The 23,731-nt window shown below is 53.3% G+C and overlaps 11 protein-coding genes across 11 annotated transcripts; 7 read left to right on the plus strand and 4 right to left on the minus strand.

Moving 5' to 3' along the window:
- Window positions 1–1,730: 1,730 nt before the first annotated feature.
- Window positions 1,731–5,125, minus strand: BJX67DRAFT_238281 (ankyrin repeat-containing domain protein). Its single transcript, XM_071026046.1, has 3 exons — window positions 4,953–5,125; window positions 4,867–4,878; window positions 1,731–4,798 (listed from the first exon to the last, which is right to left on the minus strand). Exons 1-3 carry the CDS (start codon window positions 4,990–4,992, stop codon window positions 1,788–1,790), a joined length of 3,063 nt encoding a protein of 1,020 aa, XP_070882726.1. The 5' UTR covers window positions 4,993–5,125; the 3' UTR covers window positions 1,731–1,787.
- An 808-nt stretch (window positions 5,126–5,933) lies between these two features.
- BJX67DRAFT_374371 (ferric reductase family protein) lies at window positions 5,934–7,814 on the minus strand (the record flags this gene model as incomplete). The annotated part of the gene is made up of 1 exon (XM_071031540.1): window positions 5,934–7,814. The coding sequence occupies one exon, from the start codon at window positions 7,812–7,814 to the stop codon at window positions 5,934–5,936; it is 1,881 nt and encodes a 626-aa protein (XP_070882727.1).
- A 165-nt stretch (window positions 7,815–7,979) lies between these two features.
- Window positions 7,980–8,672, minus strand: BJX67DRAFT_238253 (uncharacterized protein). Its single transcript, XM_071026044.1, has one exon. The coding sequence runs from the start codon at window positions 8,501–8,503 to the stop codon at window positions 8,144–8,146; it is 360 nt and encodes a 119-aa protein (XP_070882728.1). The 5' UTR covers window positions 8,504–8,672; the 3' UTR covers window positions 7,980–8,143.
- Window positions 8,673–9,628, plus strand: BJX67DRAFT_238254 (uncharacterized protein). The gene is made up of 3 exons (XM_071026045.1): window positions 8,673–8,792; window positions 8,864–9,067; window positions 9,124–9,628. Exons 2-3 carry the CDS (start codon window positions 8,913–8,915, stop codon window positions 9,434–9,436), a joined length of 468 nt encoding a protein of 155 aa, XP_070882729.1. The 5' UTR covers window positions 8,673–8,792; window positions 8,864–8,912; the 3' UTR covers window positions 9,437–9,628.
- A 1,440-nt stretch (window positions 9,629–11,068) lies between these two features.
- Window positions 11,069–13,724, plus strand: BJX67DRAFT_238299 (uncharacterized protein). The gene is made up of 4 exons (XM_071026048.1): window positions 11,069–11,306; window positions 11,393–12,705; window positions 12,753–13,072; window positions 13,119–13,724. Exons 1-4 carry the CDS (start codon window positions 11,164–11,166, stop codon window positions 13,560–13,562), a joined length of 2,220 nt encoding a protein of 739 aa, XP_070882730.1. The 5' UTR covers window positions 11,069–11,163; the 3' UTR covers window positions 13,563–13,724.
- BJX67DRAFT_238295 (SDR family NAD(P)-dependent oxidoreductase) lies at window positions 13,682–14,810 on the plus strand. The gene is made up of 3 exons (XM_071026047.1): window positions 13,682–13,859; window positions 13,912–14,336; window positions 14,411–14,810. The coding sequence occupies exons 1-3, from the start codon at window positions 13,801–13,803 to the stop codon at window positions 14,680–14,682; spliced, it is 756 nt and encodes a 251-aa protein (XP_070882731.1). The 5' UTR covers window positions 13,682–13,800; the 3' UTR covers window positions 14,683–14,810.
- A 127-nt stretch (window positions 14,811–14,937) lies between these two features.
- BJX67DRAFT_384445 (NAD(P)-dependent alcohol dehydrogenase) lies at window positions 14,938–16,171 on the minus strand (the record flags this gene model as incomplete). The annotated part of the gene is made up of 2 exons (XM_071033663.1): window positions 14,938–16,071; window positions 16,121–16,171. 2 exons carry the CDS (start codon window positions 16,169–16,171, stop codon window positions 14,938–14,940), a joined length of 1,185 nt encoding a protein of 394 aa, XP_070882732.1.
- Window positions 16,172–16,352: 181 nt separating this feature from the next.
- On the plus strand, window positions 16,353–18,079 carry BJX67DRAFT_362992 (D-mandelate dehydrogenase-like dehydrogenase). The gene is made up of 7 exons (XM_071030055.1): window positions 16,353–16,812; window positions 16,870–16,968; window positions 17,018–17,132; window positions 17,181–17,297; window positions 17,343–17,425; window positions 17,470–17,751; window positions 17,799–18,079. The coding sequence occupies exons 1-7, from the start codon at window positions 16,732–16,734 to the stop codon at window positions 18,006–18,008; spliced, it is 987 nt and encodes a 328-aa protein (XP_070882733.1). The 5' UTR covers window positions 16,353–16,731; the 3' UTR covers window positions 18,009–18,079.
- Window positions 18,080–18,323: 244 nt separating this feature from the next.
- rpl17 (60S ribosomal protein uL22) lies at window positions 18,324–19,338 on the plus strand (the record flags this gene model as incomplete). Its single annotated transcript, XM_071031541.1, has 4 exons — window positions 18,324–18,326; window positions 18,558–18,771; window positions 18,939–19,126; window positions 19,186–19,338. The coding sequence occupies 4 exons, from the start codon at window positions 18,324–18,326 to the stop codon at window positions 19,336–19,338; spliced, it is 558 nt and encodes a 185-aa protein (XP_070882734.1).
- Window positions 19,339–19,623: 285 nt separating this feature from the next.
- Window positions 19,624–21,920, plus strand: BJX67DRAFT_238334 (VHS and GAT domain-containing protein). The gene is made up of 5 exons (XM_071026049.1): window positions 19,624–20,283; window positions 20,335–20,393; window positions 20,455–20,493; window positions 20,550–20,933; window positions 20,985–21,920. The coding sequence occupies exons 1-5, from the start codon at window positions 20,235–20,237 to the stop codon at window positions 21,750–21,752; spliced, it is 1,299 nt and encodes a 432-aa protein (XP_070882735.1). The 5' UTR covers window positions 19,624–20,234; the 3' UTR covers window positions 21,753–21,920.
- A 779-nt stretch (window positions 21,921–22,699) lies between these two features.
- On the plus strand, window positions 22,700–23,545 carry BJX67DRAFT_384449 (lytic polysaccharide monooxygenase; the record flags this gene model as incomplete). The annotated part of the gene is made up of 1 exon (XM_071033664.1): window positions 22,700–23,545. One exon carries the CDS (start codon window positions 22,700–22,702, stop codon window positions 23,543–23,545), a length of 846 nt encoding a protein of 281 aa, XP_070882736.1.
- Window positions 23,546–23,731: the final 186 nt, after the last annotated feature.

The raw sequence follows: 23,731 nt of genomic DNA on the forward strand, positions 1-23,731 counted from the left end.
AAGGTTCGGATCCGCCCCATTGGCAAGTAGTTTCTGAATGACCGGGCGGCCCCTTTTCGACGCCAATGCATGATGCAGGGGTGTTTTGCCGTCCTTGATGCACAAGGCGTTTACATCAGCGCCCCGAGAAAGGAGGACATCCAAAGCCGCCTCTTGCCAAAATCCGTAGGTAGGTTCGCCGCGCGAGAGACGCACCGAGCGGTGGAGCGGCGTGCGTCCATTTTCGTCGCAAATCTTCAAATCGGCCCCCTGGTCGCATAGATATTCAAGCGCTGTGGGATGCCAGCAAAACCTGCCGTCCGCGAGAGTCAAGATAGGAGAAGGTGCATCATTGGCGTTGATGTCAACACCCAACTTAACCAGCAATTCGACCATCAACATATTTGGCCGCTCCCGTTCGAGTGCGGTACGGAGCAGAGAAGGCGAAAGAGCAGCCCAGTCAGCTACGTTCCTTGACAGAATCTCGACCATCGACGTGAGGCCCCAAAGGACCGCCGTATGTAAGGGTGTGGACGGGTCGCCACTGGCATCTGCGATCGTCGGATCCGCTCCTGAATCTACAAGAACTTTCACAGAGGCCTTATCGTTCAGCAGAAGGGCTCTTTGTAACAGCGCCGATGCAGTGCTGGGGTCAAGGGTTGCGCATTGAAGAGACGGAGTCGTCTGTTGGGGCCTCAAATAAGGCCACTTTCCAACCGGTTCATTGGAAAAACATGATTCATCCGACAAGGATGGTCTGATAGTCTGCTCCCAAAAAACATCGGTAACCTGCTGGGAGCCGAGCAATTGGGCAGTGTCAAACGCAGTGGCATTGCTCTTGTCCCTGGCGGTGGGATCCGCGCCGGCTAACAAGAGAAGGCGAACTATGTCCGGGGCCCTCCGTAGATCGTCTTCGGACGAAATCGTGAATCTCATCTCGTTCCAGTTTGACTCATCGTCACCAGATGCGCATCGGTTGCACCGTTTCCTGCGCTGTGAGCTCTCTCCATGTTTGCAGCAACATCGCTCTAATACGCGCTTGGAGCTCAGTTGGTACTCGGCGGCTGCATGAAGAGGTGTCTTCTTAAGATTATCCCTCGACGTCGGGTTTGCTCCCGACCGAAGTAGGATATCGACTGCTTCCAGGCTTCCCGAGCGGGCAGCATGATGCAAAGGAGTCTGCCCAGCCATGTCAGGCTCATCTATGGACCAGCCGTTGCTATTATAAGTCTTGCAGAGTAAATGCACAACGCCACTCTGGCCAGCACCAGCCGCGAAATGGAGTGGGGTGAGGTCGCGGGCTGTTCGGGCTCGCAAGTCTGCGCCTGCTAATTTCAATTTCCATACATTTGTTTCCGACGACCTAGCGGCAAAATGGATCGCCATTGTGCCGTTATGATCGACCGCATGGATATCTGCCCCCTTGTTCAATAAGAAACTTAGCCCCGATAGAGCCTTGCGGCTCGAGGAAATACGCCCTTGATCAGATTTGGGGGCTCTTGCTGCTGCTAAATGCAGGGCGGTCAAACCCTGGTGATTTCGTCTATTCATTAGGGCGTTAGAGTCGCGGGCCCTCTCGAAGATCCACTCCATGGCGCTGTATGCGTCGGACTGTGACCGTGCATCCCATGCTGCGGCATCGTGCAATGCTGTATTTCCCGAATAATCAACACAATCGGGATTCCCACCAGCTTGGATCAACTCGTCGAGGAGGCGTTTTTTTTCTGCCTTACTGGATGGCTCCACCACTACCAGAAGGTGGAGGCCTAGAGATGCAGAATTAGCCCAACGTCGCCAGGGGATCACAGTTAGCGCTCACCCGATTTTCCCTGGTAGTCAACTGCGGCCACATCCGCTCCGAATTCCAACAGGGCAGAGCCTAGATCAGCCTCAATACGTGCGCACGCAGCTAGGAGAACCGTGCGGCCGAGAGCATCTCGAGCTTCCAAGTCGACACCCCGTTCGATAAAGGACTTGAGCGTCTCTCGGGCGTCACTGCAATCACCCAACCAATGAAGGCACGTTTCACCATCTTTATTCTTTATTTTTGGGTCTGCAACCTCAAGCCACCCCGATCGAAGATAGGTTAGCGATCCACGTCGGCATAGATAGTGGAGGGCTGTATTTCCAGCTCGGTCTTGGCTATTTGGATCCGCACCGTAAGCGACAAGATTGAGGCTCTCTTCACGAATTCTATGTTTTGCTGCATTGATTGGTGTGCAGCCATCACTCAAACGAGCTGCGTTGATATCTGCGCCAGCCTGAAGCAACATGGTAAGACTCGGAATTTGGGAGCTTCTGTACCACATAATATGGAGCGGAGTACCCCCCTCGTTGTCCCGCGCGCGAGCGTCCGCACCACAGTGAAGAAGAGTGGGGAGAAGAGAATCAGAGTAGTCTGTATGCCAGCCAAACAACGGAGTCTTCCCTTGACTGTCTCTTGCGTTGATGTCACACCCAGCTTCTATCAGGAGTTCCACAGCCAGCCTCGCAGCCTTGGTGCCAGCAAATCCCGATACGCTGTTTTCATATCGCCTGTTCCAGAATCCGGCCAGGGCATGCAGGGGCGTGAGCATATGACTGCGGCGTACCGCATGAGACGCAACCTTGGACTCCGGCTCGTAAGCAGGTCTTTCTTTGGGAGCGTCGATGTCATCAGAAGTTTGGCTGGCATTCGCTCCATTCTTGCACAAGATACGGATGGAAGCATAATCCTGGAAATGCGCTGCAATGAAAAGGGCGGTGTTTCCGTTGTCATCCTTTTGGTTGATATTGGTTGCTACTTCAGGGTACTGTAACATGAACCGGAGTAGCTCACGCTGTCGATGTCGTGCCGCCCAGCAGAGGCCGATTGCGGCTTCGGACCGGGGTTCAATAAATTCCATGAGCACCCGCATAACCTCCACGCTCCCTACCTTGCAGGCAAGGAAGAGTGGTGAATCACGCAGAAACGTTCCGGTCGCCCTGGGTACTACCCAGGGATACCGGCGCCGTTCGACCAGATTCATCGTTTCCATTTTTGAGGCTGCAAGAAGTCGCCGTAAAACTCCCGGATGTCTATTTTCCACAGCAATATCGATGGGAGACTTCCCATCCCTGTCATACAATGTGGTTTGGGCGTTATATTCCAGAAGCACGGCTGCGACGCCGGGATGGCCACCCATGGCTGCCCACATGAGTGGAGTCTGAAAATCATGATCGAGACAGTCTGGCGCCTTCCCTTTCGCAAGAAGATATCTAACGTACGTTGATAGACCAGCGAAAGAAGCGATATGGAGCGGAGAGCCGCTGTACCGGAGCTGAGAGATACGGCTTGATTCGAGGTAGATTCGGAACCAGTTGCGGAAAGCTGGGTTTTCTGGCAGGAAGAAACTGTCCATCTTTGAGAAAAAGCCCGCATCGAAGTCATCGCACTTGGAAGCATGGTCGAGCCAATGGTTTGCAGCATAGAGAAGGAACTGATGACGCAAAACCACATCCTCTTCCTTCGCCTTTCTTGCTAAACGATCCAGTGCGTCAGGCGGATCATAGTCCAGGCATCCCGACATTAGATAGTCAAGACAGATGGAGGCTAGGGAGCGATGGACGTCCACGGACGAAGACAAGGAAGGAACCTTGAGCTCATTGTACTCATATAATTCGGGAGCTGCCGTATGATCGATGGGCCCCGCATCGCATAAGAATTCAGTGAAAGAATGGTGTATTACTTGAAGTGTTCCATTCTCCAGGAGTTCCAGCAGTGGCCCACAGCATGTCCGGATGGTTGCTTTGGTCTCTTGATTAGCGGCTAAACCACCGCCATTGTCCAATGAAGTTACCATTGCAGCAAGTTCGGTCAGTCTCAGTGGGCGGACTGAGTGAGTTGCCCACTGAAGGATTATCGTTTGGAAACGAGAACTAATCCCGGCACGCCTCGCATATTCATTGAGCAGGTTTCTGTAAACCCGCCCAAGGTCGCTGGATAAGCGACTCAGCTGAGACTCCAGCGAATCTGTCTCTGAGCTCTGGAGCAATTCATCTAACGTGAGCCGGGCATGGAGAAATAACCCTTGTCCATCTCCACAAAGTGCCCGATGGATCAGAAGCCGTTCGTCCTTGCTGAACTGTCGCTGTGGCTGCGAGTTCAGGCGTTGGTCCACGTATTCCGAAATATCTTCTGCGAGCACGGCTCCATTGAGACGAATGCTCACAACCGATGCTCCGAACAATACAGCTTCGAGCTGAGGGAGCGGGCGGCTTGTCACTATCATTTTGACCGAGTCGGGTTTGATCCTCCCCAACTCCATAAGGCCCGCTAAAAATTCATCGGGTCCGCCCTGTATCTCGTCTAGGGCATCAGTTACAACGTACAGCTTGGGCATGGCACGAACAGCATCAAGAAGGGGCTGCCATAATTCCCGAAAAGGCACCTGGTCAATATTAGCGTAGGAGTCCACGATTTTCCGTAGCTGCCCCTGAAGCCGGCGACTGTGCCCCAGTGCCTGGTATAGGAGGTCCCGAGCGGCCGATGTTGGGTAGCAGTTCGATTGAATGATATGTCGGAAGAAGAAGAACAACACGGGTGTTGACGCCTCTGATTCTTGCAAAGTTCGTATCAGTTGGGCTGCTATGACCGATTTTCCTGTCCCCGCTGTCCCTTTGATCCAGAGCAGCCCAGTGTCGTGGGAAGAATCCCATCTCTTGTAACGGTCGTTATCGAACAGCCACTTTCCGGTGCCGGGGACATGTGCAGCAAGATGTTTCTGGAGCTCACTCCCTTCACCGTCGAAGTCGGTTGGGGACAGAAAAGACCGAATCTTCGCCACATCGCTTGCAGACACTACAAAATTCCAACCGGTCAGTTCATCGTACCCTGGGCCGACTGGTATCGACGTGGATGTATGGTACCTTGGTCAAAATCTTCGTAGGCATCACATGATGACAAAGTTAGCAGGGTTTGGAAACATATGGGGATACACAAATTCATCAGTTACCTTCTCTCTCCACAATGACAAAATCATCCCCGACTGCCATACCGGCTAAGATATCAGTTCAGCACACAGAACAGAGCGACAAGTAGAAGACTGGATAGCTGAAGCTTCTGTATGACTGGAAGTCTGATGAGAATCGAGAAGAGTTGCAGAAGCATCAGTGCTCGGAAATATCATTCCTCCTGAACTCCAACAACATCACGAAACAAGTGCGATAATGAGAGCCCTAGCTTCTTCTAATCTGCCTACCCAGACAGGCAAGAGTCAGGAGAAGATTCTGTGTGCAGACCACACCCCAAGAGTCGCAGGATGGAGCTAACGAATCCGATACGAGTGTGGCATGGCGACCAGCGCGCAGGAGACCAAACGACGCGCTCACTGACGCGACCAAATCTCGGCCCCGCGAAGGAAAAGGAACCTCGAAAGGCGATCCTGCGCCCGCGGTGTCCCGAACACGAACGTCGTTCCCGCCAAACGGCAATTCTCTCTGGCAGCTTTCTGGTGTTTGGTGATCAGCCTATCTGATTGGCTCCAGCTAGCCACCGCTGCGCCATAAATAGTGGCCATGCTATCATCTTCTGAGGACATGAAAAAAGGGTGAGACGGAAGTCAGAGAGCTTAGTCTTGAGCAGGAGGAATTCACCAAGTCCCGGATTCACCTCGCCGCATGAGGTTGAATTGTCTTCACCCCGCACTTACCTTCTTTCGAGCCTTGCCTAGAGCCTGAACAACAGCTGTTTGAAGTCCAAGGAGATGGGCCAGGAACAGAAGCAATTGCAGATCAACCGAGAGAGAAAAGGATTGAAGTATATGCTCAGTTGGATGATAGGCTGATTATGGCCACAAGAAGTATGTACACGTGAAATCATGATCCGATAGATACAAGACCAGAAGTCTGCTCGTGCGCTCGAGAGAGTCAGAAAAGGTGAGAAAACAATAATTCCAGCCCACGCCAATTTCAGGTAAGCTAGCTGAGATGGGAGGTCACCAAGTAAAAGCCTCCTCCACAAAATCAATCACAGCGCCCCTCCCAATCCGCTTTCTCGCCGCAGCTCTAACTTCATCTGCAAACGCTCCAGGTCCACAAACGGAGACCAACGTCGCACCAACTCGTATTGGGATGGCCTCGTCAAGTACAACTTCCGGCCGACAGCGCCCAGGGAACATCTGCACGGTCGCGCTAGGACTCACGATCTCACGACTACTCTTCGGCTTGGAGACGAAGAGCTGGATGGTGAGAATATCGCGCCGCCCTGGGAGGCGGAGAATCTGGTCCATCCACTCACGGACCCAAGCGAGATGTTCTGTGCTTCGCACAGACCAGACGAGATATATCTTCTGGGTGGGAGCGCGGCCCTGCGAGGAGCGGATGAGGAGATCACGGACTGTGAGCATGTGGTGGGTTATCCCAGCTCCGGCAGAGAAGAGAATGGTTGTGCCATATGTAGCCGGGTTAGAGGGGTGAGAGGCGTAGGGGCCTTCGATAAAGCCTGCTGTGAGGAGGGTGGAATTCGGGGACGCGAGGGCTTTGTTGTAGAGCTTGCGGGTCATGCCGCTACGGGCCGCAACGATGAGGGAGACTGAGGTTGGTTCGTTAGCGTTTTGGAGGTACGTCTCCGGGTCCGCTGACGGGGCCAGCTGTTTTTCAAGACGAGAAGGCGTCATTGAATACTTCGGAGGGTCTTTGTCGGTATAACCTGCGGCTGTTACGCAGGTGCTTGGTTCAACCCAGGCGATAGAGAATGGGTGCGACATCCAGAGGGAGAGGGCGGGTATGTAAGCGTATACATGAGAGCCTGGAGTGATGTGGACACGTTTTGGGAGGTGGAAGGTGAGCTTGCAGGCTTCGCCAGGCAGGGCTTCAACCACAAGACTGGTGGAGCCCTTCTTGAGAGAAAAGTTAAGGTACACGAGGTGGAAGAGACGAGCCATCCGGTCAAGCAGCCAGAAGACGCCGGCGGCGGTGATCCACGGTTTCTGGGGGAGTTTGTCCATGTCAACGTGCACGTATACGCCGAGGAAAGCGAGGAAGGCAGCTAGCTGATGGAGGTGCAAGAAAGTTTCGTAGAAAGCATGTCGAATCGGGGACGGGGAGTGAAGAAGGAGAAATGTCATCGAGACAACCCCCACCAAGCCCCAGGTGAAGAATGGCGTGTTGGACAGGCGATCCAGCATGTCGGAGAGGCTGGTCTCGTCAGCTGCATTCGTAGCCCATGCAGCCGTGTGCACGAGACTTTCAATCACAATTATCCGACCCAGCCAGCGGTGAAGAAGATTATAAGTATCGAAGCTGATGCGCAGCAGCGGAATTAGGGGGTTGTTGCGGCCCGCAAGAATGAATAACGGCACCATGTTAAGAACAGCAAGCGTCCCTGATCGGCCCCGGAGTTCGGCAACGAGAGCGGCTTTAACATTCTCATCGTAATCTAGGAGGACGCAGTATGCTACCTGACTCGCGGCATACAGGGAGATAAGAATCGTTTGGAACCTGGAAGGTAGAGTGCCCACGTTGATGGCAGATGAAAGTTGAATCTCGCGATTATGTCGCTTCTTGCCGAGGGGTGCGTACAATACGTGTTTCTTAATGTTAACCCATAACTGCGAGTCTTCGATACTCCAGAACGTTTGTTCCCTCCTGCTGGCCGTCAGAGAAGATATATGTCGAAGATAAGCATGGCTAAGTTGTGCGATCCGGCCGCAGAAAAGAAAAAACGCTACACCGATGACAGATGCGAGGATGATGCGAGCAAATAATACATCCCGAGGAACGTTGACCCCATTTAGGCCCCTTGAATAAGCGTACACATAGGTTGCGTTTGTGCCGAAATGACCCCTGGGGACAAGATGTCCCGGGACGTCTTCCATCGAAGTCGAGGCCACGGACCGTTTGCAAACAGAATAAAACGCAGGAAAGTATCAATCCACGGGAGACGGTCTGAATCTAATTTTCAACTCAGACCGCTGGAGTCCAGGGTCGTATTATGACGCGAATATCTGGTTGCTGGGAAGCGGAAGGAATGCCGTCAGCCCTTCGAACGCCGGATTCTGGGGGAAATCCCAAATAAGCGACGGAGATCCCTGACCAAGAAGACGGGGAAGGTGAGAAAGAGCAAACCACGCAGGCTGCCTTGGCCGTCTTGAGGTCTTGTTGTGTTACTGCAAGGACGAACGAAAAGATCTAGACGCAACATCAGTTATTGCCAGACTAAACATGATGGATGCACGCCCGTCCCCAGAAAGGAAAGCCAAATTCCAGCCGGGGGAGTTGGCTTACCTTCGCCTGGAGCCTTCCATAATATGCCAGCATTCAGGGTCAGGTGCCGCAGGCAGGCAGACAAGAGAAGAAAGGGGATAACAACGACTGTATTTCTGAAACTGCAACAATGAGTGAATGAAAACAATCTGAGCGAGGGAAAAGCAATTGAACAGTTCAATAAGAAATAAAGAGTAGTGGATAGTTTGAAGAAGAAGAAGAAGAAGAAGGGAGAGAGTGTGGAGCATGAGAGGAATTCAAAGTGATACAAAGGAGGAAGACGTGCCCAGGGCCAAGACATCCTCCGTCAGCGCTGGATCTGTTTCATCCTCAGCGCCTGCCCAACACCAACGCGCCGGGAGGAGCTCTCCCGATAGGACCAACTGACAACTGCCGTTTCCAAGGAAGTGGACGGGATTCTGATCATTCGACCACGTTGAATCTCAGTGTGGCGACAAACGGAATCAGTTCACCCACAGTTTCAGGCTGACCCCCAAACACAGGAACTGGCATGATCCAAACACACATCTTGACTGGGCAAATGGCTCAAGAAACGCCGTGAAACAGTGATTCCTCTCGAGATTCAACAGGTATTCTTGCCCTGGGTCCTCCCAAATTGCTTCTCCCGCGGCTGACCTCGACCGTTCACTCCCAATACGAGACGCTCCGATTTTCAGCCGTCAACTCACACACAAAGAGCCTTGGAAACGATGTCCCTTCTCCCCTATTCGCCAGCGGGCCCGACCGCTGGAGGCAGCGACGAGGAACGCCTTCCGTTAAGGATTGGCAACGGGATGAGCTCGGGCGGTTTCAGCGAGAAGTGGTCCCTTGTTCAACTCTCTTCGAAATATCCGCGCCTGATCCGGTAAGGATTCGCTGCCTCAAGAGGAAAAGTTTGGCTAGTGAAGCTAATTCGAATAGATTAAGATTTATTATCCCTGGCTCAAAGAGCGGGCCCTCGAATGAGAGGTTAATCTATCCCGAACCCTGCTTCTCTCTCCCCGATCCTTCGCCATTATTTGGCCGCCTTTTTGGCCGCATTCTCCTGATGACAGGAAGCATGGCATCCCAAAAGGTCTTTGACCTTCCCATGCTCTCTTCGCCCTCCAGAGATTGGGTGGAAATTGTAGGTGCGCTTCGCCATCCTCGAACCCCCACACCATCCTGGCCAAGGCGCGCCAGGGGTCGCAATCTCAGATTGCCTGATCAACCAGCAGCGTGGCATGATCGTTGAGGTTCATATTTGAAGAGTTTCGAGAGCCGGCCTTATCTGCTCCCATTATACCCAAATGGGACAGGGGGCACCTCCGCAGATCCATATTCAAGATACTCTCCCGACCGCGACTGCCGCCTCCTCCTGCCTTCCTCACCAAGAAGCTCCGAGTCTGGCTCGGAACCAATCTGTCGGTCCCCCGGGATCTCGAAGGAAAGGAAGCAACCGGAGACTCGGAGCGGAATGCCGGTACGAAAGCCTGGGCCTCGAATCTCGCTTGATCAGAAGATCGCTCCAAACCTGCGCTCGGGAGATTTCGCGGGGTAGCAACTCTGACGTCTTTGACCCCGCGCTCATCACGAAAATTCTCGTCTGAATGTGTCACCCGCACGAATTTCGCCCAGTCAAGCATCGTGGCTGAGAATCCTCGGTGATATACCGGGAGACATCGCAGTCACCTCGGTGCCGCGACACGGCCGACCCCACTCATCAGCAAGCCTGCCCGAGGAAGTGTTGCACTGTTCAGGGTTGTGTCCGGAGCCCCTTGTCAGAAACTCGCAGAGGTGAGGTCTCAAGTCATTGAATCGCAAACGTCATGTCTGTTCGTCATGTTGAGTTTTGCCCCAAAGCGGCCGAGAAACACGAAGCTGCAGGACTGTGGTAGCCGCCCGTTCGGTCGCCCTCCTTCCTTCAATCCAATGGAGGTACCAACGGAAAGTCGTGGGCAAACGGCGTAGGAGCTTCTCGGCCATTGCAACTGGTGTTCACGATGAGGGAATAAAATACCCAGCGGTTGGGAAGAGCAGCCTTTCTAAACCAAAGTAGGATAATTCAATCGCCGCCAAATGCCGACATCCCCGCACCCGGCTATTGAGTCTCTGTGGAGGCACGTGGCGAGCATTTTTACAGTGTTGAGGGGTGCCCAGACAACTTGAAGGTGCCATGTTACCATACACAATTCTGGAGGAGGACGAAGATAACCGCAGCTATATCGAGGGGGGTCCAGATCAGTACTGATATCTTAAATGGAGTGTCTCCTCGAAGCCCGAGAAGAACTCTCGAAGAGGCTTTTGTCTGTGATCGACACGATCAATGTTGTCCTCCTTTTGCGTTGCATAGTGTCTCCAAAAAGTAGAGAGGTACGAATAGAACACTTGCAGATTCTCAAAGACTCATTCAGCATCTCCTACTTGTCCGGCTTTGGACATTTATCAATACCACGAAACATGATGACTACTAGTAGGCCCTTACAAGCTTGGTTTCCACGGCCATGTGCTCTTGTCGTGGCCTTGATGAAGATACGAATGCACGTACGGGATGAGTAATACGCCCAATCCAATTCAATTCCCACCAAAAGCACCACTTTCGAGCGCCTCTGGTCCAGAGACTCTTCGACGTCCCACACTTTCTTGCCAACCGGCCAAACGAGCCGCTGGGTTTGAGAACTCGAGTTAGCGTCTTCCGCGCCAAAGCCAGGAGGCCAATTCTCATGTGTGGAGACGCCTTGGGGTCTGAGATCATGCGGAGGTGGTCCGCTGTCAACAGCCGCCAAAATTGATCACTTTCCCCATCTTTTTTCGAGCCCCCTTGACATCTTCCAACTTATCTTCTTTGTGATCTTGCTAAACCAATTGGAAGCAGCGTCGTGTTACATTCTAGAGGCCCGTTCCGCGTCCAAATTAATCGTCCGTTGAAGATGGTGTTCATACAGATTCACCATTAAAGTCGATTGTATCTTGTCAGCAACAATGGCAACCACCGAGCAGGAAGACCAATCTCCACAGATGGAGGGAGCTCCGGCCCAAAAAATAAATGCTCGTGCGGATCATCTGATGAAACGTGTGTCGCGAGCGTGCTTGCATTGCAGACAGCGCAAATCCAAATGCGATCTGTATGTCCCTCCCCGGATTCCAAGCGGCTTTGCCATACAGCCAGGTTTGGGCATGTCGCGTCTGTTCTAACCAGAGCGCAATTCAGGGATGCTAGCGGTAGTCCAGGAGTGCCACCGTGTCAACGGTGTCTTCGAGACCGTCGCGATTGTGTCTTAGGCAGTTCGAATCGTGGAGGGCGTCGCATCCGCAAAAATAAGATCAAGAATTTTACTCCAGATACAAACCCACCGGTTCAAAAGAATTCTGAAGTACACTCGACAAGTCTACCAAAGTCGGACAACCTTCGGCCAGCATCCGTCTCGTATCCAGGCCCGGTTGTTTTCGTCTCCTCAAACGCCGAAGCCCCAACAGCACCGACGACCAATTCAGTGCCCGTAGACGATGAAGATGCAGCGTCAATCGGCTCGGTACCTCGTAATCCGTCCGACGCGTGGCAGTGCTTGACTGACATTGCGAAACGCGGTACCGATGACACCAGCCCTGCCACCACCGATCCTCTCCGAGCGGGCTCGGGCGGATATACTTTCAGCGCACTTCAGAACGCGGATCCAACTAGTTTCCCAACAAAAACAGGTATTAAGGCCTACAGGCTCGTGCAGTCGCGGTCTCTAGATCCAGAGACAGTTTGGCAGCTAGTTGCTCGTTACGCCGAAAATTTTCATCCGTATCTTCCTCTCGTCCCTCGGAAATATTTCTCCCGCATCGCCCTGGACGCATTCGCGAATAACGAGAAGCATCTTCTTACGGCTGTGCTTACAATAGCATCGAAAGATCTCGTAGAGCGGCCAGAGATCCACGAGTACTGTTCCAAGTACATGCACGAATTGATCTCAGGAATCGCTGCCGGGGCCGATTGTGACGTGGAGGCCGTAGAGGCCCTGCTTCTGCTCGCGGAATGGGAACCTCAAGGCTTACGACCGCGAATCGAGCGCGTCGGCCGCGGCGAAGAGGACAGGGCTGCTTGGATGCATGTCGGACTCGCCCTTCGCTCGGGATATTTCCTAGGTCTGGACAGGACTTCATTTCGCAATGACCCCTCAGGGGACACAGAAATAGAGGCTCGCAGACGACTAGCATGGACTAGTTGCTACATCTCAGACCGACTGATCTCTGTGAGGATCGGGCGTGCGTTCTGGTCGCGCGGGCCAGGTCCGATGACTGGTCTCGTCAGCCAGGACTTCCCGTCACTCCAACCCGTCAAAGACGGCGATGAGGACTACGCGCAAATATTCCAAGCTATATTGGATCTTACCCAGCTTTACGGGAATGTGCAGGAGGTCCTTTACTCTGGAATGCGGACCAGCAATCAGATGATGCTGATGGGAGACTATGTAAAATATGTGGACGATTTCCGGCTTGCAATCTTGCGGTGGAAATCGCGATGGGGCTCGCTACAGTGTAGGTTCAGATACTTTTGATTTCCATATTTCGCTAACATGCCATAGGTTCCACGGCTATGCAAACCACTCTGCAACTGTCATACGAGTATCTACGCCTTTATACCAACGCATTTGCTTTCCAGGCTGCAATTTCGCAATCCTTGTCAAAGCAAAAGAACGACGGTCGCTCCCAAAGGGAGCATCTGCGCGCGACCTTTGACAATGTAGCTTCAATGCAAGATGCACGGTTTATCATTGAGTCTTTGGATGCCGCGAAGGCTTACCTGACTATTCTTGTGGAGAACGTTGATCCCGAGAAGCATTTGCATTTCATGCCTCTCAGATTCTACCTGTATGGTATTTATGCTGCTGTTTTCTTATATAAAGTGAGTGTAGTTGCTTCTTTTCGATGATTGACACTCACCAAAGCAGGCACGATCGTTCGGCGTCATGCTACCTGCGGAGGAAATGAGGGTTCGCGGCCTCGTTACTCAAACCACTGAAGTCCTAAAGCGAGCCAGTGCAGGGTCCGACGACATTGGGGCGCGGTATTCTCGGCTCCTAGAGCTATTATGGCGCCCTAAACAGACCACTCCGGCCTCACCTGCGGGAACTCGGCAGATCAAGGATGTCCTAATGCAGAACACCAACCCTCTATCTCACGGCATGCCGGACCAGGGTGGCTACGTGCACTTCAGCCCAGCAAATGATTTCTCCTGGTTAGATCTTGAAGCAGTTGGAGACTATGTCTCTGGGGACCCCGGCACTCTATCATTGGACGCGTTTCAAAACGCCGGTTTATATCAAACCGGTTCAGATCGATCATGGCAGACCCCAATGTGGTCTGGAGATATGACGAGTACTCTTCTCTTCTAGCCACTGACGGCAAACCGAGTATCTCCGGCCATAAAATGGTACAGCAGCACCTGGCGGCTTTCATGGGGATGACTGCCTTTTCCCCCACACTACGGTTTGCAATGCGGGGTATCGGGAGTTGCTCCGATCCGAGGGGAAGCCACTGAACTCCATCCACGAAATATTAATACAGCCATCGTTTGTCGTGATTACCTTGCATCCAGAGCTCCACTAATTCTTGTCTTTGCATCTCGCGACAATGGCGCAGCTAAACGACATCCGCGGTCGACTCGCCCTCATCACCGGGGCCTCTGGAGGGTAGTCATCTCTCCTAACACGTCGCCATGCTGCAAACTAACACCAGCTATAGAATCGGTGCCGCCTGCGCACGGCAACTCGCCGAAAAAGGCGTTCACCTCGCTTTGACATATGCCAGCAACCAAATCGCTATAAACACCCTAACAGCCGAATTGAAATCCCGATCTCCCGATCTCCGCATCACCTCTCACCAAGTTGACGTCGGCTCCGCCGAGCAAATCGAGCAAATGTTCCTCGCAATCGACAAACAGCACGGCCAACGGCCCGATATTCTCATTTCTAATGCCGGGTACGGCAAGCGTGTCCCGCAGGTGTGGGACATCACGCTCGAGGAGTTCGACTACACCCTTAATGTCAATCTCCGAGCATCATTCATTCTTGTTAAGGGAGTTGTTGAACGAATGAAGAGTCAGCGGTGGGGGCGGATTGTATTCATGTCGTCCATTGCTGGGTATGGTGGTGGTATTAACGGTGCTCGTATGTCTTCTCTTCCCTCTGTTTCCCATAACCCCTCTCCTCCCTACCGTAGACAACTAACATAGTGAATACAGACTATGCAGCCTCCAAGGGCGGCATGACGGGCATGATGCGAAATCTCTCGACCCGGCTGGCGGAATTCAATATCAGCGTTAACGACGTCGCCCCCGCGATGATAGGGGATACCGGCATGATCCCGAGCGCTCAAGCTATTCCCGAGGTGGCTGCAGGCATTCCAATCGGGAGACTCGGCGTCCCCGAGGAGGTGGCTAATGTAGTGACGATGCTCGTTACAACGGGGTATATGACTGGGCAGAGTCTCTTGCTGGCGGGTGGTTTGAAATAGCCACAAAATCCATTGGGGCGACAAGCGTTCGTGAGATTTTCAGGGGGTATTCAACTCAAAATTGCATATTTTGCATCCTATATATGCACGGATACTCAAATACCTGAGTCTCCTACATAAACAACGCCGTATTGCATGCTTCTTCATTGTATATACTAGTCTTATTCTATCCATTGAACCCCTTTCCATAACAATTTTGATCATCCGTCACAGCCCTCCCCAACCAGTATCGCACAACCCACCTTGATAAGACAACTAACTCTCGATAACAACCTTAACAACCGGTCTCCCGCCTTCATCAACCCCACTCCCCGCCAACCCAAACGCCCTCGCCCCCTCGCCTAGCGGAATCCGATGCGTCACAACCCTCTCCTCAACGATATCCATCTTCCCACTCGCCATCAGCTCAATCGCAGCCGGGTACGCAAACCCATCATACCGGAAGACGCCGATAATATCGACCTCTCGCAACGCAGCCGCACCAAGCGGGACGGTCTGGACTGGGTGCCCCATGCCGATTTGCACGAGGGTAGCGCCGGGGGATGCGGCGTAGATTCCCGCTTGCACGCAGGCGGGGACACCCGTGCAGTCGTAGACGCGGGTGAAGCCCAGCGCGGCTGTGTCGATTGATGCGATGGTTTCCTTGAGGGAGGAGGCGACGGATTGCGCGGTTGAGAGGGCGAAGGTTGTTTGTTCGGCGTGGGGGGCGTCGCGCGGGGGCGGGCTAGATGCGCGGGGGATGAGGAAGGTAGAAAGGTTGGGGAGGTTGAGGGAGGATGCGATGTCCAGACGCGGGGCGTCGATGTCTGCGACGACGATATGGGCGAATGTATCCCGTGCGGCGAGCGCGGCGGCAAGTAAGAGGCCGATTGCGCCGGCGCCGAAGATGAGGGCTGTGCTTCCGTACCCGTCGCCTGGGCTGAACTTGGGCGGTGGATTTGAGCGTCGGATGGCATGGAGACAGACGGCTAGCGGTTCCACGAGAGCGCCGCCTGCGAAAGAGACGTTATCCGGGAGCCTGTGGCACATGTCCTCTGGGTGGGTTGTGAGTTCCATCAGGGTGCCGTCGAGATGGGGGAAGATCTTTGCGCTGCTGCGGAAGGCCATTTTTGGGCACAGGTTGTAGCGGTTTGAAAGGCAGAGGGGGCATTTCCGGCAGGGGAGGCCGACTTCCAAAGCGACTCGATCGCCGACCTTTAGAGATTGCGTGTTGGGACCTACGGCTGTGACGACGCCGGAGGACTCATGGCCCAGGCACATCGGTTCGCGGACGACAAAGTCACCATTGCGGCCGTGGTTGTAGTAGTGAAGATCTGAGCCGCAGAGACCAGTTGCACGGATGGCGACTTGGACCTCTGAACCACTGGGAGACGTGACTGGTTTGGATTCCTGGGGTTCGTTAGAGCTCGATTTATATAGCCCGGAGCGGGGAGCGCACTAGGCGGAGGTCTTTGGCGCCGTGAAGGACGAGGGCTTGACAGGTGGCCATTGTGAACTTCTTGTCCTCTCTTTCGCTCGAAGGTGAATTACAGCAGTTTTCGATGAGGTTTGCTAGTATTTGACTGACACTGACAGCCGGACATTGACGCAGCACAACGTGGGGTTGGCCTGCACGGATTTCCTCCGCGTCGGGCTTTGAGCCAGCAATTTCAATAGCCGACTCTGCAACTCTCCAGCAAGAATCGCCCCCAAAGGACGCACTACGAACACCAATAGAAGCGAATGGGCAGGCAAATGGCCCAGTTTTCGTTCCAGAGAAATAACTGGCTGCTGGACATGGAGACTCCGTCGCCGAGTCGCTGAATGATACCCCGAGGGAGAAGCTCCGAGATTGTATAGAAAGAAAAACCCCACGTGGAGCTCGCAACTTCGATTCCGTCAATCAGCCAGAGCAGCAGTGGACGGGAAATCCCAGGCTGAAGCTCGGTTTTTTCTTCATCTACCGAATATTCTTCCTGCTTTCATCTTCTCCTTCTCTCCGCTATCCTCACTGAGCCCCGTTTCTGCACCTTCGCGAGTATTTCGACCCTCTCCCCAACAATTGACATCATGCCCGCTGCTCTCCTTATCGGCGATATCACCCACGCCAGGAAGGAATGGGAGGAGCTCTCCTCGATTCTAACGCTGAAGGTAGGCCAGCGGGCTACATACTCGGATCGCGCATTCTAACCCGAGTTCAATTTGAAGGAATTTTCCACCGGCACGCGGGAAGAATTCATCAGCAATATCAAGGACGGCAAATACGACGATGTGGTGGTCATCTACCGATCCAATGTTTCCACAAAGGTATCCGGTTCTCGCATCGGTCGTGACTGGATTGTATTGACAGACGTAGCTCACCGGCCCTTTCGACAAAGAACTCGTTCCCATCCTGCCCAAATCTCTCAAATATATTTGCCACAACGGAGCCGGGTACGATAACATTGACATCCCAGTCTGCTCGGAACACGGTACGCCAGACCATTGTAAAGACTGGAGCAGATCTAATGGCTACAAAGGAATCTCCGTGTCCAGCACGCCAGTCGCCGTCAACAATGCAACCGCAGACGTCGGCATCTTCCTCATGATCGGTGCCTTGCGACAGGCCTATGTACCGCTGACCGCGATCCGGGAGGGTATGACATAAACCTCGACTGAGAGTATAAATTGACAAAAAACAGGAAAATTCCACGGCCAAACGAAGCTGGGTCATGACCCCAAGGGAAAGGTGCTGGGTATTCTCGGAATGGGAGGAATTGGCCGAGTAAGTTCGCCGCTGCCCTCTAGGGTTACTACTAACGAAGCCAGGAAATGGCAAATCGCGCCCGAGCCTTCGGGATGAAAATCCAGTATCACAATCGGTCGCAGCTTAGCCCCGAGCTGGAGGGTGAGGCTACATACGTCTCGTTTGACGACTTACTCGCTACTTCCGATGTGCTGAGTCTGAACCTGGCTCTCAACCCGTCCACTCGTCATATTATTGGAGAAAAGGAATTCCAGAAAATGAAGAATGGCGTGGTTGTCGTCAACACCGCCCGAGGGGCGCTCATTGATGAGAAGGCGCTGGTTGCTGCGCTGGAATCCGGAAAGGTGAGAGCCGATCGCCCTCCTTATGAAGTTGGTAGCTAAGCCAGTAGGTCTTGTCCGCCGGTCTGGACGTGTACGAGAACGAGCCCATCGTAGAACTTGGTTTGCTCAACAACCCCCGAGTGATGCTGCTGCCTCATATTGGTACGATGACCTACGAGACGCAGAAGGAGATGGAGATCTTGGTCTTGGATAACTTGCGCTCGGCAGTGGAAAAGGGGGAGTTGATCACGCAAGTTCCGGAGCAGGCGAAGAAATAAAGTAGAATAGGATATATATTGTATATTTCTAGTCAGAATTTCAGGCCTTTAGACAAATCGCTTTCAATCTTCCTCTTGCTCTTTGGATGTAAAAATGTTTTGAGACCCGTGGATCTTGTCTTGAAAAAAAAGAGTACTGCCGGGCGGTGACCAAATACAGCTAATTAGGGCTCGCTTAGGGCATTGAATGCCAAGAGCGAAATGCGCACCACAACGAGCGACACTCGCGATCTCCAAAGTTTGAAGGCCGACCAAACGAAAAGCGACAACTTCTCTCCCGACAACGAGGACCACCCGCTCGGCAATCACATCAAGATGGTGAGTGCTTTCTCTCCGACCGCTACGTTAATGGAATTGTGAGGAGGATACGAATTCGGGGTTCACGCACGTTCCGATGAAATGTCTGCGCTGTGATGGGAATTCGACTTCTGGCCGTCGTCGCTTCGACCCCATTTTCACCCTTAACTCGGCGATCGTTCCTGGAATATTGTGCTGGAATAAAGAGAAATTGCTAGACTGGATACTGATAAAGGGTCTTTCTTCGATTAGGTCCGCTACGCTAATCAGGACATTCCGGCCGCAAAGAGCGCCCGCGCTCGGGGCTCTTACCTGCGTGTGAGCTTCAAGAACACCCGCGAGACCGCCCAGGCCATCAGCGGCTTGAAGCTGCAGCGTGCTCTTACTTTCCTTGAGAACGTCACCACCAAGACCGAGGCCGTTCCCTTCCGGAGGTTCGCCAGCAGCACTGGCCGCACCGCTCAGGGTGAGTGCATCTTTCTTACAAATGTCGAGGGAGGGCGTTAGATGGATGAATTGGAATGAATATTATACGGCAAGCGGCGGAATGGGATATAGATGTCGGATAGGAGTTTCGCATTTGAATATGGGGTTTGGTCCTCGAAAAATCATGCTGACCGGATTTTCCTCCAGCTAAGCAGTGGGGTGTCGCCCGTGCCCGCTGGCCTGTTAAGTCCGCCGAGTTCCTCATCGACCTTCTGAAGAACGCTGAGGCCAACGCCGACACCAAGGGTCTCGACACCGGCAACCTTATCGTCAAGCACATCCAGGTCAACCAGGCTCCCAAGGGCCGCAGACGTACCTACCGTGCCCACGGTCGTGTATGTTACCTCCGTACTTGAGAGTTTCGAGCGTGGAAGTGAAATCTGACTATATCTAGATCAACCCCTACATGACCAACCCGTGCCACATCGAGCTTATCCTTACCGAGGGCGAGGAGGTCGTCCAAAAGGCTACCGCTATCGAGCGCAAGGAGCGCCTCAGCTCCCGGCAGCGTGGTGCTCAGATCCGCCGTGCTATCACTGAGGCGTAAGTGGACTGAGTGTCGGGGAGGAGTGAGTGGGGTTGTCAGAATCTGAATGGGAATAGCCGGAGTTTTCTGTTGTACGGAACAAATACCTGGTCACGGAAGAAAATATAAAACGATTCTTCAAAAGAGCATCTCTATTTCTGCCGAGGCAAATCGAAATCCACAGGCTGAGGGATGGAATGCAGCCTTTCTAGCGTTTTCATTGCATGGCAGTCTGAGGACGTGTGTAGCTCATGGAATCTACGGATGAAGTCACTATCACTTTCTGGTCTCCGATAAGCAACTTGCAGTAGCCTACTTCCGGGTAGTGTCGACCAGCGTCTGCTCCCTCCCCTCTCTTGATCTCTGGAGTGTACGCAAGGTCAAAGACGGGATTACGTCGGCGTCCGCTGACAAAAGGGAATAAGGTGGTGTTTCGACGAAGCCAAGGGTGGCAGTGCTACCTTCTGCATACTCTTTTTCTTGAGCTTAACGCTGAGCGACGAATAGCCTCAGCTCAAGGGCGAAGAAGAAGCTGTCTTGGGCGGTGCATACGTGTATCAACGACTGTGGCGGTGGTGGGGATGGAGTCGAGATCACCGTCCAGGTCCCCTCCCAGGCATCACCATTCCCACAGCGAGAGAGAAATGGGCCATGATGTATGACTGGCTCTGGATTCTTAACTTGCGTGTCGCTGGAGAAGCGCCACAACTGGTTGTTTCGCTTGCGATCGCCGCTTTCCTTTCTGCCCTCCGCAGCACAGCGCCTAACACAAAGACAACCATATGAAACGGACCCCAACCCGCTGCTAGCTAGCTCTTCCAATCCTTCCTCGTCCTTCCTTTTTCACTCCCTCCCTTTCTCTCACCAGCTTTGCCCTTCCTATCTCTCTCTCTCTCCTCTTTCTCGAAACTGCCATCATGAAGCGTCTCCTCGGCACCATCAACAAGCGCCCAACTCTGAGTCGGAGTGAGTCCGCCCCATTCCGCTAACGGTCTTCTCCTTCTAAGCTCCAAATAGGCCCTTCGCGCGACGAATACCCTCATGACTCCCCTGAAGGCATACTGCTCAGAGAAGTGGTTCGTAAATCCGATGGATCCCGCGCGAGGAACCCAGGCTGATTGTGTTGTTACAAACTAGACTGCCTTTTGCGAAGAGGGACAAGGTCCAAATCATCCGGTACGCGCTGCCTCCCTTCCCATGTCCTTTGTTGTGCGATTGCTCATACAGCCTAGCAAGGAGAAGAATTCGTTCATCTGCCGAGTATCGTTGAGAGCGCTGAGTCCTGTCCCAATGCCGCGCGCGAAGCCGCTCACCTTATCCGTAAACTGCTGTCATCCCCGAACACGACCGCCGCCAATATCCAGTACAATGCCATCATGTTGACGCGAATTCTTATTGACAATCCCGGACATACTTTTTCTCGGAATCTGGATGCCAAGTTCATCTCAACGGTCAAGGATCTGCTGCGCCAGGGAAAGGATATGGGCGTCCAGCAGTTTCTAAGGCAGACGCTGGAAGCTCTGGAAATACAGCGGTCGTGGGATGAGGATCTTAAGCCTCTTATTGAGATGTGGAGGAAGGAGAAGGCTAAGATGGATAAAGCTTATGGTGGGAATGTGTGTATCCCTTCTCGACTCTCTGATACAGGCACTGATCCCAATATGCAGAACGACCGGAGTAGTACTTGGCGAGCATCAGCGGCAAATCTGAATTCGGACCAACCCTTCCGCATCGAGCCCACCGATTCATTGCCGGCTCCCGATGAACTTGTATCTCGAATATCTGAGGCAAAGACGTCGGCGAAGCTTTTGACGCAGATCGTCCAGTCAACGCCGCCGACCGACATGCTCTCCAACGACCTCATCCAGGAATTCTCCGGCAGATGTAGAAGAGCATCTCGCGCCATACAAAACTATATCCATGCGACGAATCCTCCGCCTGACGAGGATACTCTTCTTACACTGATTGAAACCAACGATGAGCTGTCTGTCGCACTTTCCAAACACCAGCGGGCGATTTTGCAGGCGCGCAAACTCCTTGGGCAGCGAAGTCCGCCAGGAGAACAGGCATCTCAGTCACCCGAGCCAGGCGGCCAGAATTCAGCTGCAAACGCTGTCCGGCCAGTTCCTCCCCCGCCCATCCCACAACCGAGTCAGACGCCTCAAAGCCACAGTCCTCCCTCGCCAGTCTCTCCCCAGGTGGTTGCTCACAGGTCCGCCACAACGAGGACTATCCAGTCTGACATCTCAACATTGGATGGTAACGCTGCTTCTGGACGGTACGAGTATCGATCAGAGGATTACCAGGTGCAGAATCCGTTCGCAGACAATTACAGTATCCCTACAGCCACGCCGGCCAACGCGGACAATATTGGACGGGCAAATGGTGAGCGAGATCGATGGGCCGCGCCGCATCAGCCGGCACAAAATCCGTAGCGAAGAAGTTTGTTGATTCTCAGTTTTGGTTTATTCTTCTGTGCGTTTGTGTATTTATATCCTTTCTCGATGATACCTCTTTGCGGAGTATGAATGAATTTCCCTCCCTCGATGATTCTTTGTATCGAGTCCTCTACTTTGGCAAACTGAACAAGACAGCTCCAGTCATTTTCATTACTTCAAATTTCAGGACGATTGATGCTGCTGTGGGGCCTATTATTCCTGTGGGCGTCCGACGACGGCGCCAGCGCAGTAAAAGCTAAGTCATCCGTGCGATAAACCTTCTTTCTTCATATTTGACATGACTCGCAACAGAGGACAGCCCCATTCGGACGTGCCATATAGATTGCAGTTTATTGTTGGAATCGCGAGGCTCACATTCGGCCCGCACGCGGATTCGAGGGTCATGAAGCTGAAACCCCGGCAGTGCCAAGTGACGCCCCTTGCCCCGATCCTGATCCACCGCTGTTATCGAGGCTAATGAAGATGAAACTGCAGAGCGCTTCGGCTCATACCGGCTTGGGGGTTCCCTTGGGAGTGGTTAGGAAGACTCTACTCTCCGTTCTGACGTCGTTGTCGTCGCACGATGCATAGCCCTTCTTAGTTGTGGATTGAAGGATCGAACGTATCCTCTTCAGACCGAAGCTGCCGAAGCTGTGTTTCATGCGACGGTCAGCTTGGGGCCTAGGGATGGGATGGAGGGGCCGTATATAGTTCCTCGAGGCTCGCTCCGTCGTCGATTCCTTCCCCTTCTCTCCCTCCTCCCCTCTCGACGCACACAGGCTTTCTTCTCTTTACTCTCTTTCGTTTATACATTCTCTTCTGCATCGGTCTGTGACCGTCCCATTCTTTACTTCCACCTACTACCGCTCTTTATTGGTATACTGGTATACCCTTCCGATCTCTCCCCACCGATCTTTCAATCAATCAATCAGCCAATTCCCAAAATGAAGCAAACAACTTCTATCCTCGCTTTGGCGGGCCTCATCTCTCTCGTCAACGCCCACGGCTACATCTCAACCCCCCAGCCTCGCCTCCCCGGCCCTGCAATGGCCGCTGCCTGCGGCCAACAGGTTACAAACAACCAAGAAGCAGACCGCGCCGGCAACGTCCAGGGTCAGCTCCAGATCGCCGCGGGACAGTCAGACTACGACGCCAACGCCTGCGATATCTGGCTGTGCAAGGGGTATAAGTTTGCAGACAACAGCGACAACGTGCAGTCCTACGCGCCCGGCCAGGTCGTCGACTTCGTGATCAACATCGTCGCACCGCATACCGGTGTCGCGAACGTTTCGATCGTCAACACTGCGACGAACTCCGCTATTGGCTCCCCTCTTATCGAGTGGGCGGAGGGGTATGCCTCCACCGAGACGGGGGTTACCGAGGACGAGACCAACTTCTCCGTCACTATCCCCGAGGATTTGGGGTCTCAGTGTTCGAAGGCCGGCGCTTGTGTGATCCAGTGGTACTGGTTCGCGGAGAGCATCGATCAGACATACGAATCCTGTGTTGACTTCACCGTTGGCGGGTCTGGTTCTGGGGGGTCTCCTGAGCCGTCTGAGTCGAGCTCTACGGTGCCGTCTTCCACTGCCACTGCGACCTCAACTTCAGCTCCAACCACCACCAGCGCCCCCACAACCCTGACTACATCTGCCCGCCCAACCGAAAGCACAACCGTCCCTTCGACTCCTATCCCCACGGAGACGGAAATCACAGTTCCCACTGGGGGTACTCCCGAGGAGCAGCTGAGCTGGGTGTCGAGCTTGCTGCAGGCGTTACTTCAGTATGAGTAGGTTCCAAACTTCAAACCCCGTCCTATCCCTTGAGGTAGTTGGCCGGTTCCATCTATTCCCATTTACTCACATCGTCAAGTACATTTGATGGATGGATGCCTCCGGTTGATTGTACTTTTGCCTGCGTGTTTGTCACATCTTGCGTCCCTGCGCGTCTGTATCCTAGCTCGCCTAGAAAAACAAATC

Source organism: Aspergillus lucknowensis, assembly GCF_044049455.1.
Source record: "Aspergillus lucknowensis strain CBS 449.75 chromosome Unknown BJX67scaffold_48, whole genome shotgun sequence".
Taxonomy (NCBI): Eukaryota; Fungi; Ascomycota; class Eurotiomycetes; order Eurotiales; family Aspergillaceae; genus Aspergillus; species Aspergillus lucknowensis.

What these genes read in the sequence shown, in the direction of transcription:
- BJX67DRAFT_238281 (XM_071026046.1), bottom strand. Translation starts at nt 4,992, where the DNA reads ATGGCAGTCGGGGATGATTTTGTCATTGTGGAGAGAGAAG.
- BJX67DRAFT_362992 (XM_071030055.1), top strand. Translation starts at nt 16,732, where the DNA reads ATGCCCGCTGCTCTCCTTATCGGCGATATCACCCACGCCAGGAAGGAA. An exon ending in CCCAGTCTGCTCGGAACACG is followed by an intron (nt 17,133 to 17,180) that starts GTACGCCAGACC and finishes ATGGCTACAAAG; the next exon opens with GAATCTCCGTGTCCAGCACG. An exon ending in GAATGGGAGGAATTGGCCGA is followed by an intron (nt 17,426 to 17,469) that starts GTAAGTTCGCCG and finishes TAACGAAGCCAG; the next exon opens with GAAATGGCAAATCGCGCCCG.
- BJX67DRAFT_238254 (XM_071026045.1), top strand. Translation starts at nt 8,913, where the DNA reads ATGTCCCTTCTCCCCTATTCGCCAGCGGGCCCGACCGCTGGAGGCAGC. An exon ending in AAATATCCGCGCCTGATCCG is followed by an intron (nt 9,068 to 9,123) that starts GTAAGGATTCGC and finishes TAATTCGAATAG; the next exon opens with ATTAAGATTTATTATCCCTG.
- BJX67DRAFT_238299 (XM_071026048.1), top strand. Translation starts at nt 11,164, where the DNA reads ATGGCAACCACCGAGCAGGAAGACCAATCTCCACAGATGGAGGGAGCT. An exon ending in CGCAAATCCAAATGCGATCT is followed by an intron (nt 11,307 to 11,392) that starts GTATGTCCCTCC and finishes AGCGCAATTCAG; the next exon opens with GGATGCTAGCGGTAGTCCAG. An exon ending in GCGATGGGGCTCGCTACAGT is followed by an intron (nt 12,706 to 12,752) that starts GTAGGTTCAGAT and finishes AACATGCCATAG; the next exon opens with GTTCCACGGCTATGCAAACC.
- BJX67DRAFT_238295 (XM_071026047.1), top strand. Translation starts at nt 13,801, where the DNA reads ATGGCGCAGCTAAACGACATCCGCGGTCGACTCGCCCTCATCACCGGG. An exon ending in ATCACCGGGGCCTCTGGAGG is followed by an intron (nt 13,860 to 13,911) that starts GTAGTCATCTCT and finishes CACCAGCTATAG; the next exon opens with AATCGGTGCCGCCTGCGCAC. An exon ending in TGGTGGTATTAACGGTGCTC is followed by an intron (nt 14,337 to 14,410) that starts GTATGTCTTCTC and finishes TAGTGAATACAG; the next exon opens with ACTATGCAGCCTCCAAGGGC.
- BJX67DRAFT_238334 (XM_071026049.1), top strand. Translation starts at nt 20,235, where the DNA reads ATGAAGCGTCTCCTCGGCACCATCAACAAGCGCCCAACTCTGAGTCGG. An exon ending in GCGCCCAACTCTGAGTCGGA is followed by an intron (nt 20,284 to 20,334) that starts GTGAGTCCGCCC and finishes AGCTCCAAATAG; the next exon opens with GCCCTTCGCGCGACGAATAC. An exon ending in GACAAGGTCCAAATCATCCG is followed by an intron (nt 20,494 to 20,549) that starts GTACGCGCTGCC and finishes CATACAGCCTAG; the next exon opens with CAAGGAGAAGAATTCGTTCA.
- BJX67DRAFT_238253 (XM_071026044.1), bottom strand. Translation starts at nt 8,503, where the DNA reads ATGTCTTGGCCCTGGGCACGTCTTCCTCCTTTGTATCACTTTGAATTC.